General features: G+C 35.8%; 1 protein-coding gene across 1 annotated transcript in view; it reads left to right on the top strand.

Moving 5' to 3' along the window:
* LOC132736025 (zinc transporter ZIP6-like) overlaps nucleotides 1-16,501 on the top strand; it is a 28,287-nt gene extending 11,786 nt beyond the window's left edge. The window contains exons 6-8 of the mRNA XM_060723068.1: nucleotides 3,850-4,221; nucleotides 9,177-9,364; nucleotides 16,194-16,501. Coding sequence (XP_060579051.1) covers nucleotides 3,850-4,221; nucleotides 9,177-9,364; nucleotides 16,194-16,340 — 707 coding nt within the window. The 3' untranslated portion in view covers nucleotides 16,341-16,501. The remainder of the gene's footprint in view (nucleotides 1-3,849; nucleotides 4,222-9,176; nucleotides 9,365-16,193) is intronic.
* The last annotated feature ends 851 nt before the right edge of the window (nucleotides 16,502-17,352 follow it).

Here is a 17,352-nt window from a genome sequence, read left to right as displayed (position 1 = left end):
TTCAATGCAACTTCACACAATGGTGAAGCGCAATGAGAGGAAGTGCAGTGCTCAAGAAGTGTAACTCTTTCTGGATTTATTACAGAGTAATTTAATAAAACATTATCAATGGTAAACCACAATGAAAGGAAATGCAACATACAAGAACCACAACTATCTTTAAAGTGACATTGTGCTCATATTTTCATAGACTATGGTCAAGGTCACAGGGGCCTTAAATGTCAGAATGGTTTCAACCCGTTATCTTGAAAAGTATTGATCACAAAGTCTTCATTATATTATCTTTTTGTGCCCCCACTTTATAAGTGTCGGGCATTTAGGTTTACCCTTGTCCGTGCGTCTATCCGTTCTCTATTGTGTCGCACATAACTCAAAAAGTATTTGACCTAGAGTCATGGAACTTTACAGGAATGTTGATCAGCATGACTGTGTGGTTGTGCACCTGAGTATTTTTGTCTGAATATATTTAGTATTTTTAGAGTTATTGCCTTTGACTTAGTAAAATTTTTGCAATTTTCAACTTGTGTCGCATGTAACTCAAAAAGGATTTGACATAGAGTCATTAAACCTTACGGGAAGGTTGCTCAGCATATTTAGTTGTGCACCTGGGGTTTCGCTTGTAGATTTATCCAGTATTTGTAGAGTTATTTCCCTTGACTTAGTAAAAACCGTTTCATTATGTTGTTATTTGTTCCTTGAGTGCTTGAGTTAGAATCAACCAACTTTATAGGAATTATGATCAACATCACTAAATTACAGGAATAATAATTCACATCACTGTGAAGCTATGCACCTGGGACTTTGCATGTGGATTTTTTTCAGTTTTGTTAGAGTTATTGCCCTTGACTTACAGTAGTATAAATTTGCAATTTTCAACTTGTTCATGCATAGCTCAAAGTATTTCACTCCTTGTTTGGGTATAGTAAGGGGTCATTTGGGTCAAGGTCAATGTCACCAATATCAAGGTCACCAATGTTAAAAATAGATTTTTACATTTTTACAGGTGTATTAACCATATTCTACAGACAGATGTCATTTATAATTGATAGGAACATAAAATTTGATGGAGTTAGTGTTCAGTTGGGTCAAGGTCACCAGTGCTGAAAATAGATTTTTACACTTTTGCTCATACAGCCTTTATTTATTGACAGATATATTTCATATTTGGTAGGAAGATAACTTTTATGGTATTCATCCTTTTGATTGGTGTAGGGATCAGTGGGTCAAGGTCACTTGTGCATAAAATAGATTTATTTCATATTTGATAGGAAGATAACTTGTATGGTATTCTTCCTTTGGATAAAGTTTGGGATCAGTGTGTCAAGGTCACTAGTGCTAAAAATAGATTTTTACACTTTAGCCCATACAGCTTTTATTTATTGACAGATATATTTCATATTTGGTAGGAAGATAAATTGCATGTTATTCTTACTTAGGATGGAGTGAGGGGTCAGTTTGATCAAGGTCATCAATGCTCAAAATAGAATTTAACATTTTGCCCATACAGCCTTTATTTATTGACAGGTGTATTTCATATTTGGTGGGAAGATAACTTGCATGATATTCTATAGGTTTCAGTGGGTCAAGGTCATGGGTGCCAAGTATAGATTTCTTACATTTATATATATATTTGATATAGTTGAATATTTATCACTTCACAAGTCATAGCAATGACTTGGCAACAAAATGCCATGACTCTGTCAAGCTATATAACTTGTGTTTACAATTTTTTGGCAATGTTTCTGTCCATAACTGAGTGAATGGGTAAACATGTTTATGCCACCGCAGCATCTGCGATGCGGTGGCATATAGCGATTCACCTGTGTGTGTGTGTGTGTTTGTTTGTTTGTGTGTTATATAGATTATATAGTGAACTTAAAAAATCTTCTTGTGAAAAACCACTAGTCCAATTTCAACCAAACTTGGCAGGATTGATCCTTGGGTGAAGGGCTTCCAAAGTTGTTCAAAGAATTTCATTCCATGCAGAAATCTGGTTGCCATGGCAACCAAAAGGAATTATAAGAATAAATTTAAAAAATCTTCTTGTAAAGACCCAAAAAGCCTAGAGCTTAGTATTTTGCATAAGGCATTGTCTGGTAGACCTCTACCAAGATTGTTCAAATTATAGCCCTGGGGTCAAAATTGGCCCCGCCCGGGGGTCATTGATTTTCACTATATGTACATATAGTAAAAACTTAAAATACCTTCTTGTAAAGACCCAAAAGGCCTAGAGCTTAGATATTTTGCATAATGCATTGTCTGGTAGACCCTTACCAAGATTGTTCAAATTATAGCCCTAGGGTTAAAATCGGCCCCGCCCCGGGGGTCATTGATTTTCACTATTATATAATGTACATATAGTTAAAATTAATACCTTCTTGTAAAGACCCAAAATGCCTAGAGCTTAGATATTTTGCATAATGCATTGTCTGGTAGACCTGTACCCAGATTGTTCAAATTATAGCCCTGGGGACAAAAATAGCCCCGCCCCGGGGATCATTGGTTTTCCCTATATGTATAAATTAAAAACTTTTAGTTAAAACTTAAAAAAAATTCTTCTAGCAATTGACAAATGCTAGAGGTAAGATATTTTGCATAAACATTGTGAAGTGAATCTCTATCAAGATTGTTCAAATTAAAGCCCTGGGGTCAAAATTGCCCCCGCCCTTTGGGTCATTGATTTTCAATATATACATATAGTACAAAATAAAAAAATCTTATTGTCTGAAGGTACAAGGCTTAGAGCTTTAATATTAAATTTTGTTAAATGATCTATAGGTACTCTACCAAAGTTGTTCAAATTTTGCCTCTTAAGTGTCAAAATTGCCCTGCCCCGAGGGCCATAGGTTTTCCTTAAATGTATATAGTAAAAATGGGAAGAAAGCTACAGCTTAGATATTTGACTAAAAATGTTGTTTGGTGGACCTGTATCAAGATTGTTTTGAATTAAACCCTTGGCCTTGCCCCAAGGGGACAGTGACCTACTTTTTTGTCCTTTGATGTACAGCAATGAAATCTTGACCTTGTGCACAGTTTTAGTTGTAAAATTGAACTTTGATATCAGGTGACCTAGATTTTGATGATGTGACCTGCTTTCTTGTCCTTTGATGTACAGCTATGAAACCATGTGCACAGATTAAGATGTAAAGTGAACTTTGATATCAGCTGACCTAGATTTTGACAAAGTGTCTTTCTGTGTTGTCCTTTGATGTAGTCGTGAAATTTAAGCTGTGTGAAATATGACCTTCACCACCGAATTCACTAGACTCTAGTGCATTGGTATATTCCTACTCTGATCTTTTATATACGGAAATTTAGAAAATTTTAAAAATTTAACCGCACTAATAATTTTTCGGGCAAAAATAAGGAATTGCAAAAAAGGGGCCGGGGGCATTTGTGTTTAACAAACACGTTCTTGTTTCCTTTTGTACTCCACATGCGAATATATACATGTATATATATATATATTTCTTTCTTCTGAATGTTATTATTTTCTATATATTGTCATTTATTTATGGAAAGGATTCGTACCTTGACAAAACTAGTGTGACAAGACCTATTAAAGTTATAAAAAGGAAACGTTAAGATTTGTTCAGACGTTTCTTTGTTTACTTTTAGAAAAAGTATAAAGTCAAGCATTGACCCCATCCGGTGGTGGCTCTTGTTAGTTTACACTATTACTTATTCCTAAATGTCATGGAGAATATTTATATTCAAATGAGTGATTTTAGGGTCATCATGGCCCTCTTGTATTTGAAATTTATCATTGTTAGATTATATATCCTTTGTTCCTACTAAAGTGCATTGCATTTCACAAGTGCAGTCCTGTTTATTTTTTGTTTTTTTTAGCTCTTGGGGCATATGCAGATGAAGTTCATACAGAGCATTGCACCATCAGTTTTGAAGACACAACATCTGTCAGTCATGAACATGGTCAGAGGAAACCAGACTGTGTAGAGACATGTGTTGATGGCGATGAAACATCTTCAATGATTAACAATTCTGTTATGGCTTCACCAAAACACCACGGGCATGGACATTCTCATGGGATAGATGGTATACCAAACTCGGTTGCTTCTGTTGCTTGGATGGTCATCCTTGGGGATGGGATACATAATTTTTGTGATGGTCTGGCTATTGGGGCTGCATTTACTAACAGTATCACTGGTGGATTTAGCACCTCTGTTGCTATATTTTGTCATGAGCTACCACATGAAATAGGTATTCTACTCTTTATCCATAATACAGTTACATAGATAAGAAAATATTGTTTGCATATTAATAAACAGATTAACTTACCTTCTTTGTGCAAGGGATACTGTAATATGAGATTGATCACTTGAAAAACAGGTCATAATAGTTTCACCCCTGGTGGTGTGTCAAGTTTCAATCCATTCCCTGATAAAGATACCAGCTTTCACATAAAAACTTAACCACAGGGATGCAAACGCGGACAAATTGGTGACTGCTTTAGCTGGAATATTCTGCGAATAGCGGAGCTAAAAACAAACAAAAGCACCACATGGTTAATCTCCATGCAACTGACTGAAAACAACAATAATGTTTGTTTTTAAATTATAACAAAGAGCAACATTGTCTCAAAATACGCCCGTCAGAAAAACTTTAGACATAGATGTTTGTTTGTTTGATTGGGTTTTATGTCATACCGACACTGTATAGGTCATTTGGCCACGTTCCAGCTTTACTGGTGGAGGAAGACCTCAGATGCCCTTCCGAGCATTATTTCAGGCACGTACCACCGACATTGCGTAAGCTAGCTGGATATCTACCTCACATGAAAGAATCCAAAGTCCCTGTAGGGATTCGAACCCACAGCGTTGAGGGGCAAGTTGTTTGAAGTCAACTATCTTAACCACTCAGCCACGGATGCCCCTATGACAGAGATGTGGTAATTATAGATATGCATATAGGAGATATGTTATGGCAATTTTTGGACAATATCTGGATATTTTATCATCTCTAGTGACCTTGACCTTGCAAATATTAACTTAAATTATATTTGTCACAGTTGCAGTTATGATAGTTATAATTTGTGTTACAATCCATCAATAAATGATGACTAAATGGTCCCTGTTCTGTTTTGACTTAACTCTGACCTCTCTATGTGACCTTGAATTTGGTAGCAGGGACCTGGATTATGTGCGCAATAATTGGCCTCAAAATGTTGAATCTTAATACAAATGTTCACCACTATGAGAGGCCGTGTTGTGGGCATGAAGCAGGTATCTAGGTCAAAGATCAAGGTCACAGTGGTCATTGAAAAACCCTTGTTTGGAGCAAAACTTCTACATGCATAGAGGGATTTCAGTATAACTTGTCACAAATGTTCACTTTTGTGAGGGAAAGTGTCACATGCAAAATTTAGGTCATTTATCTTTGCTCTTTCCAACCTGTTTTAGGGAAGTAATGATTTTTTTTTCATGAAATTTCTAGATATTTTAGAATAGTCCAATATATAAAAACATTCTAAAGACTACTGTTTCTATTCAAATATCCTAGAAATTTGTCAGAAATGTGGTTTAAATGATTTCTTGGTCAAGTTTGTGTATGGCTCATATGGGGTCAAAATACTGGAAAAACCTTAACACTTTAGAGGGTACTGTTTTGGTCCAAATATCCTGGAAATTGGTCACAATGGTTGTTTAGATGATTTCAAGTTTAGTTTGAATATAGGTCATTTAAGTTCAAAAACTTGGTGACAGTCCATATATGGAAATATCAAATTTGACATATAGATACATCACAGGACAAAGCAGGTCAAGTTCAAATCAGGCCATGGTTCGATGATTTTAGACAAAGTTATCTGTCCTATACAGATCCTGAGACACTCTTAATTTTGTTGAAATGTATGTTTAAAGTTTAAATCACATGTGCAGGTATTCAACCAGAAAGTTTGCCTAGGAGTGTTTGCTAGAGGCTCACCTTGCATGAGCTGTTATTTTACCAGAAAATACAAGTCAAGTTCTATTTGGTCATGGTCAGATGTTTTTTGACAGTTTTCCCCCTTGAACTTGGAAAAGATTTAAAAATTCACAATTTCTAATTGTTATCTCCACTACAAATATGCAATTTGTAAAAGGTCAACCTTTACCACATGAGCATATTGTGAAAAATGGCCGTTTTCATTGAAAAGTCTCCTGTTACAAGTTCAAACTGCTATAAAACTATGAAAACTTCTATACTGATGAAACTTGACAAAGGCACAAATGTTGACTGAACCATAACCTTAGACTGTAACAGCATGCTCATTCTTAGATTTCCTGTTACCATGGCAACAGGGGGACATCTCAAAATTGCCAGAAATCACTATTTTGGATAGTTTTTATGCTACCCGAAAAAAAAATATTGTCGTCGGGTTGTCCGTCCGTCAGTATGTCCGCACTACCGAAAAGGGATAGAGGGCCATCTAACTGTAAACAGAACAAAAGAGAACAATAGAGTTTATTCCGTAACAATAGAGTAAGGGGCCATTGGCCCTCTATTAAACAATAGAAAATAACAAAAGAAATGGCCCTTTATTCAATTTCGGCCGGACGTCCGTACGTCCCGAATTCGGTTTCCGATCAATAACTAAAGAACACTAAGGCCTAGGAACTTCAAACTTGGTATTGTGATTGGTCATGACCAGCAGATGACCCCTATTGATTTTGGGGTCAAAGGTCAGGGTCACATTGACCTTGTAGGTAAAAACAGTTTCCGATCAATAACTAAAGAACGCTTAGGCCTAGGAACTTCAAACTTGGTATGGTGATTGGTCATTGGAGCATATAGTCGTAGGGTTGTCCGGACGTCTGTCAGTCCTTCCGTCCGTCAGTCTGAGCAAACATTTGATATTTATGAGCTTCATTCCGTAGTTATATAAAGGACAAAAACTCATAAAATTCAAATTAAGAGCTATATTTTTGTTTTTATGAGCTAATTTTGCTTATAAACGTTGGTCCAGGTGGTGTTTATGAGCTGATTTGCCTCATAAACATCAAAAGTTGGTACGTCCGTCTGTATCTACGTCCCAAATTTGTGTCCGACCCATAACTTTGTTATTTGAAGTCGGATTTTAAAACTATTTCACAGAAATGATCACCAGATTTAGACGACGTGTCGGTCACAACATTTAGGTCGCTACCTTGAAGGTCAAGGTCACAGCATGACCTTGAAGCAAAATAGTGTCCGGTCCATAACTTCATTATTTGAAGTCGGATTTTAAAACTATTTCACAGAAATGACTACCATATTGAGATGACTTGGCGCGCTCAGCATTTGGGTCGCTACCTTGAAGGTCAAGGTCACAGCATGACCTTGCAGCAGAACCGTGTCGGGCCCATAACTTCGTTACTTGAAGTCGGATTTAACAACTATTTCATAGAGATAATCACCATATTGAATCAAAGTGTCGTGTGCAACATTAGGGTCGCTACCTTGAATTTAAGGTCAAGTTCACAGCATGACCTTGCAGCAAAATTATGTCTGGCCCATTACTTTGTTATTTGAAGTCAGATTTTACAACTATTTCACAGAAATGATCACCATATTGAGACAATGTGTCATGCACAATATTTGGGTTGTTTTTACACTTTGAACTTTGTCTGTGACATAACTCTGACACTACAAGAGGTATACCTTCCTGTGTCCAAAACCTATTCAGGAAGCATCACCCGGTTCAACCGGCTCTTTTTTTTTAATCTAAACTGATTTCGAAGTGATGCAACTTCTCAGTGCATTGTGATAGTGAAAACGGCCATTTTTAGCCTGTCACATGTCCAAAAATTTTTTTTGGCGATGAGGAGGGCTGCAGCCCCCTTGAACCCCTGAAACAGAAGGGGGCACTTCCCCTTTCTGGCAACCCCTTGATGACGTTATTGATAGGGAGCAATGCCAAAAAAAGTGATCACTTTTTTATCAACATTTTTCAAATGAAAATATGTGTTTGGGACCCAAACGGGACATTTTTTCACTATTTTATAGTTGGAGAGGGGGGTCGAAAGTGCATATTTTCGCGTATATATGAGGTAAAGGGTTAAACTTTAGATAATAATTGTTCTTTGTTACACTCTTATCATGTATGACAATGTTCATAAGTCTAGCATCTTTATTTCAAGAGTTATCTCCTCTTAGTTTAGGAATTTTACTTTTAAAAATGTTATATTCTGCTAACCACAAGGGATGTTTAAAGATATAAGTCTCTGTATGTTGGTCTGTCTGTCCATTTCTAAAAACTATTTCCTGACATCACTTTTAAAGACATTGCCCTTTTTCCAACAAATTTACTTAAAATAGAGAAAAGTTGAAACATCAGTTATACATTATTCATCCTGAGAAAATTGGATCTTTTGATTATCTGTTTTGTAAACATAATTAGGGAAACTTAACACATTACTTTGGTACAGAGAAACTAAGAACTTTAAGATTTAAGTTTATTCATGTCTTTCAATTATTCAATGACATAATTCAATGACCAATGTCCCTTCAGAATGCTGCTGGGGTTCTAACTGGTATGGGACTTATGGATTGCTTGCAATACTATGATAAGTGCTTGTTTCCATCGATTATGCAGGTGGGAAAGAGTGTATAATATAGAAGTTTACTGAACTTATAAGTGAATTTGTTTTCTCAACAAAAGATCTTTGTGTGAGAACTGATATGCAATTAATAATGTTTCAAAAAAATACATACAAAATTAATGTAAGAACAACATAAACAAACTTTGATTATTACACTTATGTCTTTAATGAGTTTCAATTATTAAAGGGACTCCACTAAGGTTTTTTGACATGATGGGACTGAAAATATTTTTCCCAGATAATTGTACCATTTGATGTATTATTTGACCACTTATCTTTGTGCAAAATTTCAGATCATTCGCGCAATACGTTTTTCCAGAATAATTATTCAAATTGTAAAAAGTGACCCAAAATGAAAAGCATTTAGACACTTTTCACTCACATCGGGATAAAAAAAGCATAAAAATACGATTTTCAATTTATTTCAAAGTATATTTCTTAACTATCTTTGCATATATTTCTGTTTAAAATGCCCCAGCCCATTTATGTAAGAAATTCAAATGTTATGTTTTTAAGACTTTTAAACCTCAGTGGAGTCCCTTTAAGAAAATATATTATGGTCTTGTGCAAGCTTTTAAGGAAATGTCTTTATTTCAGGTGATTTTGCAATGTTATTGAGAGCTGGTATGTCACCAAAGCAAGCTATTATTTACAACTGTCTCTCATCCATCTTGTGTTTTGTTGGTATGTTGATTGGTGTGGCTGTTGGTAACCAAGAAGGAGCCACTCTATGGGTATTCACTTTGGTTGGAGGAATGTTCCTATACATCGCTCTTGTGGATATGGTATCAGAATTTTTACTTTTCCTTTATAATACGAAAATGCGACACAATATCTTTAGCTTATCTGAGCACAACATGCTCATGTTGCGCTCTTGTGATCCCCCCTGTCCGTTGTTGTGCGGCGTGCATCATCAACAATTACTTTAAACCACATCTCCTTTGAAACCAATCCCTGCACAGTAACTAAAGAAAAACCAAAGAGCTAGAGCTTAGATATTTTTCTAATGGGTGTTAATCAAGTTTATTCAAATAAAAGCCCTGGGGTCAAAATTGGCCCTACATTGATTTTACTTATATGTAAAAAGTAAAAAAAAAAAGATCTTCATTTAAAAAATCCAACGAGCTAGAGCTTAGATATTTAGCATGAAACATCTTCTAGTGAGTGTCTACCAAATTTGTTCAAATAATTTTTTGTTATGGGTGGGGTGGTCTCGGAGGCATTGATTTTCCTAATATGTACACATCTTTTGGAACTGTTGGTTTCCCTTAGCATTAGCAACCAGGAATGTTTTTACACATGCTTTATTTCAGATATTCTTCTTCTTCCTATAAATGGTACATATATGAAAATTGTTATTTTTTTCACATTTGGATAGACGCACAGAAGGAAGGACAGACTGACAGAGGCCTTCCTATAATCCCCTTCCTTCTGTCCACCCATCCATAACACTTTCTTGTCCACTCCATAACTTTTAAACCACTGAATTTTTTTGAAATGACTTGGCACAAGTGAATACCATAATGAGACAATGTGCAGATCGAGTGCAATAATTAGATTGCTAACCCCCAAGGTCAAAGTTACACTTAAAGGTTAAATGTGAGAAGTCTACATTTCGTGTTCACTCCATACATTTAAACGGCTGCAATGTTTTAAAGATAACTTGGCAGAGATGACCACTATTATGACACCATTGGCAGAGCACAATAATCAAGTCACAACCCACAAGGTCAGGGTCACACACAAAAGTCCAATATAAAAACATCTATTTTTCATATCCGCTCTATAACTTATTAACAATTCAAAGGTTTTAAAATTACTTGGCACAAATGATCCCCACATTCACACAATCTGCAGATCACAACATCCAGGTTGCTTCCCCCAAAGTCAAGGTTATATGTTCTCTATGACTTATGACTTTATGGAAGAGTTTAGATAATTTGGCACAAATAATCACCATCCTGAGACTATGTGCTTATGATCTGTATGGCACAACATCAAGGTCATGGTTGGTAAAAGGTCAAGAAGTAGACATTCATGTTCACTGCGGAAGGGGATTTAGCTGTCTTTCAGACTACCTTGTCTTCTCTGATGTTATGTACTTTAGACCTAAGATAATTGTTCTTTGTCACCACTCACATCAGTACGACAATTTTCATAAGTCAAGCATCTTTATTTCAAGAGTTATCTCCTCATTAGTTAAAGAACTTGACTTTTGAAAATGTTAAATTCTGGTTACAACCAGGGATGTTCAAAGATTTGCCCTCTGTCAGTCTGTCTGGCAAGCTCTAAAAACTGTTTCTTGAGATCACTTTTAAAGAACTTGAAACTTTTCCAACAAATTTACTTATAAAAATAGAGAAAAAGTTCATCCTGAGAAAATCAGATCTTTTGTTTATCTGTTGTATAAACATAATGGAAACTTCACATGCTACTATGATACAGATAAACTAAGAACTCAGAAGATTATACAATGGTTTAATTGAATGACCATTGCCCTTCAGAATGTTGCTGGGGTTGTGACCAGTAGGGGACTTTTGTATTGCTTGCAATATTTAATGATATCAGTTTAAGGTTATGACATTTTATCTGCTTTTCATTCATTGCCAACAATATTAAGAGCCTTGATAATAGCGATAATTAGGGTCACCATGGCCCTCTTGCTTGTACATGTATATTTACTTTTTATGCCCCCGCCATAAAATGGCTGGGGCATATAGTGTTACAGTGTTTTGGCTGCATGCGGGGGCATCTGTGGCGTGATGACACATTTCTAGTTTGTTATATACTTAAAGTTGGTTAAAATGCTACATATGACATTGATATTGACATGATATTAGAGTCATTCTTAATTATGATATTTTAATCAAATTTGTACAATTACATACTTGAATAAAACTTTTTTGCAAAACTGACATTTAAGTGTGATTTTGACCTCAAACTTACCTTGACCATCATGGATTGCTTAAGTTACAGTGCCTGAACTATGTTATTAATTTCTCAGACAAATTTGGTTCATACTGGGACAATGCAACACTTATGACATGTTGAATAATTATACCTCCAAAAACGAAGTTTAAAGGGGTATATAGGAGTCAGCTTGTATGTCGGTCCAAATCATGGTTTAATAGTACAATTGTAATGAGGTATTGTAATCAAACTTTGTATATAGCAACCTTATGTGTGGAAACCCCGGTTGGTATTGCATTTGGACCCCCTAGGCTAAGGCTAAGGTCACCATTACTAAAATGAGAAAAATGATTTCCCGTTAGGAATGAGATATTGTAATCAAACGTGGTGTATAGCAAGCTTATATGAAGACCTCAGTTGGTATTGCATTTGGACCCCCTTGGGTCAATGTAAAGGTCACCGTTACTAAAATAGAAAAATCGCTTCCTGGTTGGGATTGCAATAAATTGAAATAATTCTTTGTACACAGTTGATACTTGATTTAATATAGGTTGAATTCAAATTTTTATTCAGACCACTTATTTTTTTAAAAGTAAAGTTTGCTGGTGGGGGTATTAATCACCTTCAGTGATAGGTCTAGTTGAAGTATGATTTTGATCTGTAAATGAGTGGCTATCTAGGTCAAAACTTTTTAATTATAGCTTGTACAAGAAAGTGATATTTCTTTGGATAATTTTTTACTACAATATTCGTCCTCTATATTAAAAATTACTTTGCAGTGACTCTTGCTAAAAATTTTACATATTTGATATTGACGTATTTTTGTCGAGCCTGCTTGCGGAGAGCTTAACAAGTTGTGAAATGGTGATCCAGTGTATGTTCGTGCGTCCGTCCGGATTATGCTTGTCCGGGTCGTAACTCTATCATTAGTAGGCAATATTTCAAATGACTTATCTCAATTGTTTTCAGTAATGTAGCAAGAACCGAGGGTCTTACTAGTGTCCAGATTATGCTTGTCTGAGTAGTAACTTTGTAATTAGTAGGCAGCATTTCAATTAATTTAACACAAATATTCACAATAATAACACGGCATGTCCTGGACAAGAACCATGTGGCTAGGTCAAAGGTCAAGGTCTTACTTTAAGGTCAAATGCCAAACAAAAAAAAATGTTTCAAAAAGCTTTCCGAAAAGAAAGGGGAATTCAAATCCTGGCACAAAAGTTGACCATCATTAGATGGTTGGGAGAAGGGGGGTTTGGGGCAAAGGTAAGGCCATAATTTAAGGTCATATGCAAATACATCATGAGATGGCATGGTCCCATGCAAGAACAGTTTGACTAGGTCAAAGCTCAAGATCATACCTCAAAATCAGATGTGGGCATTTAGTTACATAAGTGGAATTTTGGGGAGCATCAAAGCCTTAACCTGGACATTCTAAGCTTAGTCTGGGAAATTTTGTATCATAAAATTGTTTAGTTGTGAAAAATATTTGGTACCTTTGAAACCTCTTTTATGCTCTTTTGGCATTGTATTTAGAATTGTGCAAAATTGTTTATTCCAACCAATCATTCAAAGCATAAAAAATTACATCAAAATTTGACAATGATATGTGTGATGATACTATACTGGCATGAACTTTAGCAAATTTGTCAGTTTTGCTATTGAGAATTTCAGTTTGTGATTTTTTTAGCTCACCTGTCACAAAGTGACAGGGTGAGCTTTTGTGATCGCTTTTCGTCCGGCGTCCGTCCGTCCGTCGTCCGTCCGTCGTCCGTCCGTAAACTTTTGCTTTAAATGACATCTCCTCATAAACCACTGAGCCAATTTCATCCAAACTTCACAGGAATGTTCCTTTGGTGGTCACCTTTAAAAATTGTTCAAAGAATTTAATTCCATGCAGAACTCTGGTTGCCATGGCAACCGAAAGAAAAATCTTTAAATATCTTCTTTTAAACAACCCTAAGAGCTAGAGCTTAGATATTTGGCATGAAACATCTTCTAATGAGTGTCTACCAAGTTTGTTCAAATAAAAGCCCTGGGGTCAAAATTGGCCCCGCCCCCGGGGTCATTGATTTTCCCTATATGCATATAGTAAAAACTTAAAAGATCTTCTTTTTAAAGAACTGTAAGAGCTAGAGCTAAGATTTTTGGCATGGAACATCTTCTAGTGAGTGTCTACCAAGTTTGTTCAAATAAAAGCCCTGGGGTCAAAATTGGCCCGCCCCGGGGGGTCATTGATTTTCCCCTATATGCATATAGTAAACACTTAAAAAAATCTTCCTTTAAAGAACTGTAAGAGCTAGAGCTTAGATATTTGGCATGAAACATCTTCTAGTGAATGTCTACCAAGTTTGTTCAAATAAAAGCCCTGGGGTCAAAATTGGCCCCGCCCCAGGGGGTCATTGATTTTCCCTATATGCATAAAGTAAAAACTTAAAAAATCTTCTTTTAAAGAACCCAAAGAGCTAGAGCTTAGATATTTGGCATGAAACATCTTCTAGTGAATGTCTACCAAGTTTGTTCAAATAAAAGCCCTGGGGTCAAAATTGGCCCCGCCCTGGGGGGTAATTGATTTTCCCCTATATGCATATAGTTTAAACTTAAAAATCTTCTTTTAAAGAACTGTAAGAGCTAGAGCTTAGATATTTGGCATAAAACATCTTCTAGTAAATGTCTACCAAGTTTGTTCAAATAAAAGCCCTGGGGTCAAAATTGGCCCCGCCCAGGGGGTCATTGATTTTCCCTATATGCATATAGTAAAAACTTAAAAAATCTTCTTTTAAAGAACTGTAAGAGCTAAAGCTTATATATTTGGCATGAAACATCTTCTAGTGAATGTCTACCAAGTTTGTTCAAATAAAACCCCTGGGGTCCAAATTGGCCCCTCCCCAGGGTCATTGATTTTCCTTATATGCATATAGTAAAAACTTATAAAATCTTCTTTTAAAGAACCCAAAGAGCTAGAGCTAAAGATATTTAGGCATGAGACATGTTCTAATGGGTGTCTACCAAGTATGTTCAAATAAAAGCCCTGGGGTCAAAACTGGCCCCGCCCGGGGGTCATTGATTTTCCTTATATACATAGCAAAAACTTAAAAATCTTCTTTGAAAAAACCCAAATAACTAGAGTTTAGATATTAAGCATGAAACATCTTTAAGTAAATATCTACAAAGTTTGTTCAAATAAAAGCCCAGGGGTCAAAACTGGCCCTGCCCGAGGGGTGTCATTGTTTTTTACTCTATGTGTATAGTAAAAACTTAAAAAATCTTCTTTTAAAAAACCCAATGAGCTAGAACTTAGATGTTTTGCATGAAACATCTTCTTATGGGTGTCTACCAAGTCTGTTCAAATAAACAAATAAAAGCCCTTGGGTAAAAATTGGGCCGGGGGGGGGGGGGGCTATATACAGGTGAGCGACCTCAGGGCCATCATGGCCCTCTTGTTTAAATTGGGAAAAATTAGCATATTTGCCATTGGGAATGTGTCTGCCCCAGGTAATGTGACCTGGGATGAGATTTAGAATAGGCATGGCATCCATCATCTTTATTGATATGTCTTGTCATTGCAAAGTTATTTGATGTAGGAGAACTTGTTTTATTGTGTTAAAAGTATGCTATATATGAAAAGACGGCTATTTAGATATTTTCCTATAATTTTTAGCTCACCTGTCACAAAGTGACATGGTGAGCTTTTGTGGTCACAATTCGTCAGTCTGTAAACTTTTACTTAAAAAGACATCTCCTCATAAACCCCTAAGCCAATTTCATCCAAACTTCACAGGAATGTTCCTTTGGTGGTCACCTTTAAACATTGTTCAAAGAATTGAATTCCATGCAGAACACTGGTTGCCATGGCAACCGAAAGAAAAAACTTAATTAAAAAAAAACGCCCAAAGAACTGAACTAGATATTTGGCATGGAACATCTTCTAGCAAGTGTCTACCAAGTTTGTTCAAATAAAAGCCTTGGGGTCAAAATTGGCCCCTCCCCTGGGGGCCATTGGTTTTCCTTATATGTATATAATAAAAGCTGAAAAGATATTCTTTTTAAAAACACAAATAGCTAGAACTTAGATATTAAGCATGAAACATCTTCTAGCGAGTGTCTACCAAGTTTGTTCAAATAAAAGCCTTAGGGTCAAAATTGGCCCCACCCCCGGGGGCCATTGGTTTTCCTTATATGTATATAATAAAAACTGAAAAAATATTCTTTTAAAAAACATAAATAGCTAGAACTTAGATATTAAGCATGAAACATCTGCCAGTGAGTGTCTACAAAGTTTGTTCAAATAAAAGCCTTAGGGTCAAAATTGGCCCAGCCCTGGGGGATCATTGATTTTCCTTATTTATATATATAATAAAAAACAAAAACAATCTTGTTTTAGAAAACCGAAATAGCTAGAGGTTAGATATTTAGCATGAAACATAGTGAGTGTCTACCAAGTTTCTTCAAATCAAACCCCTGGGGTCTAAATTGGCAACCAGTATTGTTTTTACACATGCACTATTCCAGATACAAATATGAACTTTGTGACATCAGTTTAAGATTTAGATTTTATAACTGCTTCTGTTTATAGTTTACAATATTGCTTGTTCTTTATCATGGAGATTTCTCTATTCAGGTGAGCGATTTCAGGGCCATTGTGGCCCTTTTGTTTCTTTGAAGGAAGTCACAAAGGTTTAATAATATCCTTTATTTCTATAGTTACCAGAGTTGTCGTCAGTGGACACAAAGAAGGGAGAGCATCCATTATGTCATCTTCTTCTACAGGGCGTAGGCATGTGTACTGGAGCAGGGATTATGCTGACTATAGCTCTCTTTGAGGGAGATCTTCTGACCATAATGGATTAAGTGATGTAAACAAAACTACAACATTCCATAATGTAAAAACTGGCATCATGTTATTGAATCTCAAGTGAAAGTAGTGAACTTTTTTTTGCTGAAATTAGTTGAAATAAAGTGGATTTATTAATTATCCTTAAAAGGACCTTAAAATAAACAATAAAGTTTAATATGTTTAGTACTATTTACATAACCTGAGCGCAAAGTGATCAGAGGTTAGCTTTTGCCATGACAGTATGTCCAGCAATTGTTTGTCGTTGTCCACAATTTCTTAACATCTCCTTAACCTCCTAAATGGCTTGATAGATTTTTACCAATCTTTGCCTGAATGATCCTTAGGTGGCCATCTACAAAATTTTATAAATATTTCATGTCTAATGCATAAATAGGTCACAGGAACTATAAAAAGTCTAAAAAATGATATTTTTTTTAAAAACTTATATTATTGTAGATTTTGGCATTTGGCAACTCTTTGTGGTCCTATACAGTCAAAAGGTATATAAATCCTGGGGTGAAAAAATGGCTCCACTTAGGGGTCACTTAGTTACAAAGGCTTATATACTTGGAAAATACATTTAAGTCTTTGAGTCCCTAAATATCACTTAATTTATTAAGAGTTGTACAGGAAACTACATTTAAGTCATCTTTATTGAAACTACATGTCAAGAGCTTAAATATTTGGATTGTAGCATTGGCTAGTAGACCTCGACAAAAGTTATATAAGTCAAACTCCTAGAGTAAAAAATGGCCCAACCCTGGGGATCACTAAGTTTACATAGACTTGTATAGTAAAAATGTTGAACATCTTCTCTGAAAGTACATGTGTACAATGTCAAGAGTTTAGATATGTGGCATGGAACATCACCTTGTGGTCCTCAAAACAAAAGTTATATATTATTCATTCCCCTAGGGGTCAAAACTTGAATGAATTCCAGCTCAAGTAAGAATATGGCTTATAGGTCATTTGGGGTCAAAAACTAGGTCACAAGCCCAAATATGGAATAATCGGGCAAATAAATGA

Source organism: Ruditapes philippinarum, unplaced genomic scaffold (genome assembly GCF_026571515.1).
Source record: "Ruditapes philippinarum isolate M1 unplaced genomic scaffold, ASM2657151v2 ctg7432_1_1_1_1, whole genome shotgun sequence".
NCBI classification, from domain to species: Eukaryota; Metazoa; Mollusca; class Bivalvia; order Venerida; family Veneridae; genus Ruditapes; species Ruditapes philippinarum.
The sequence above is the reverse complement of the archived record's forward strand: the minus strand, read 5'-3'. Positions and strand labels throughout refer to the sequence as shown.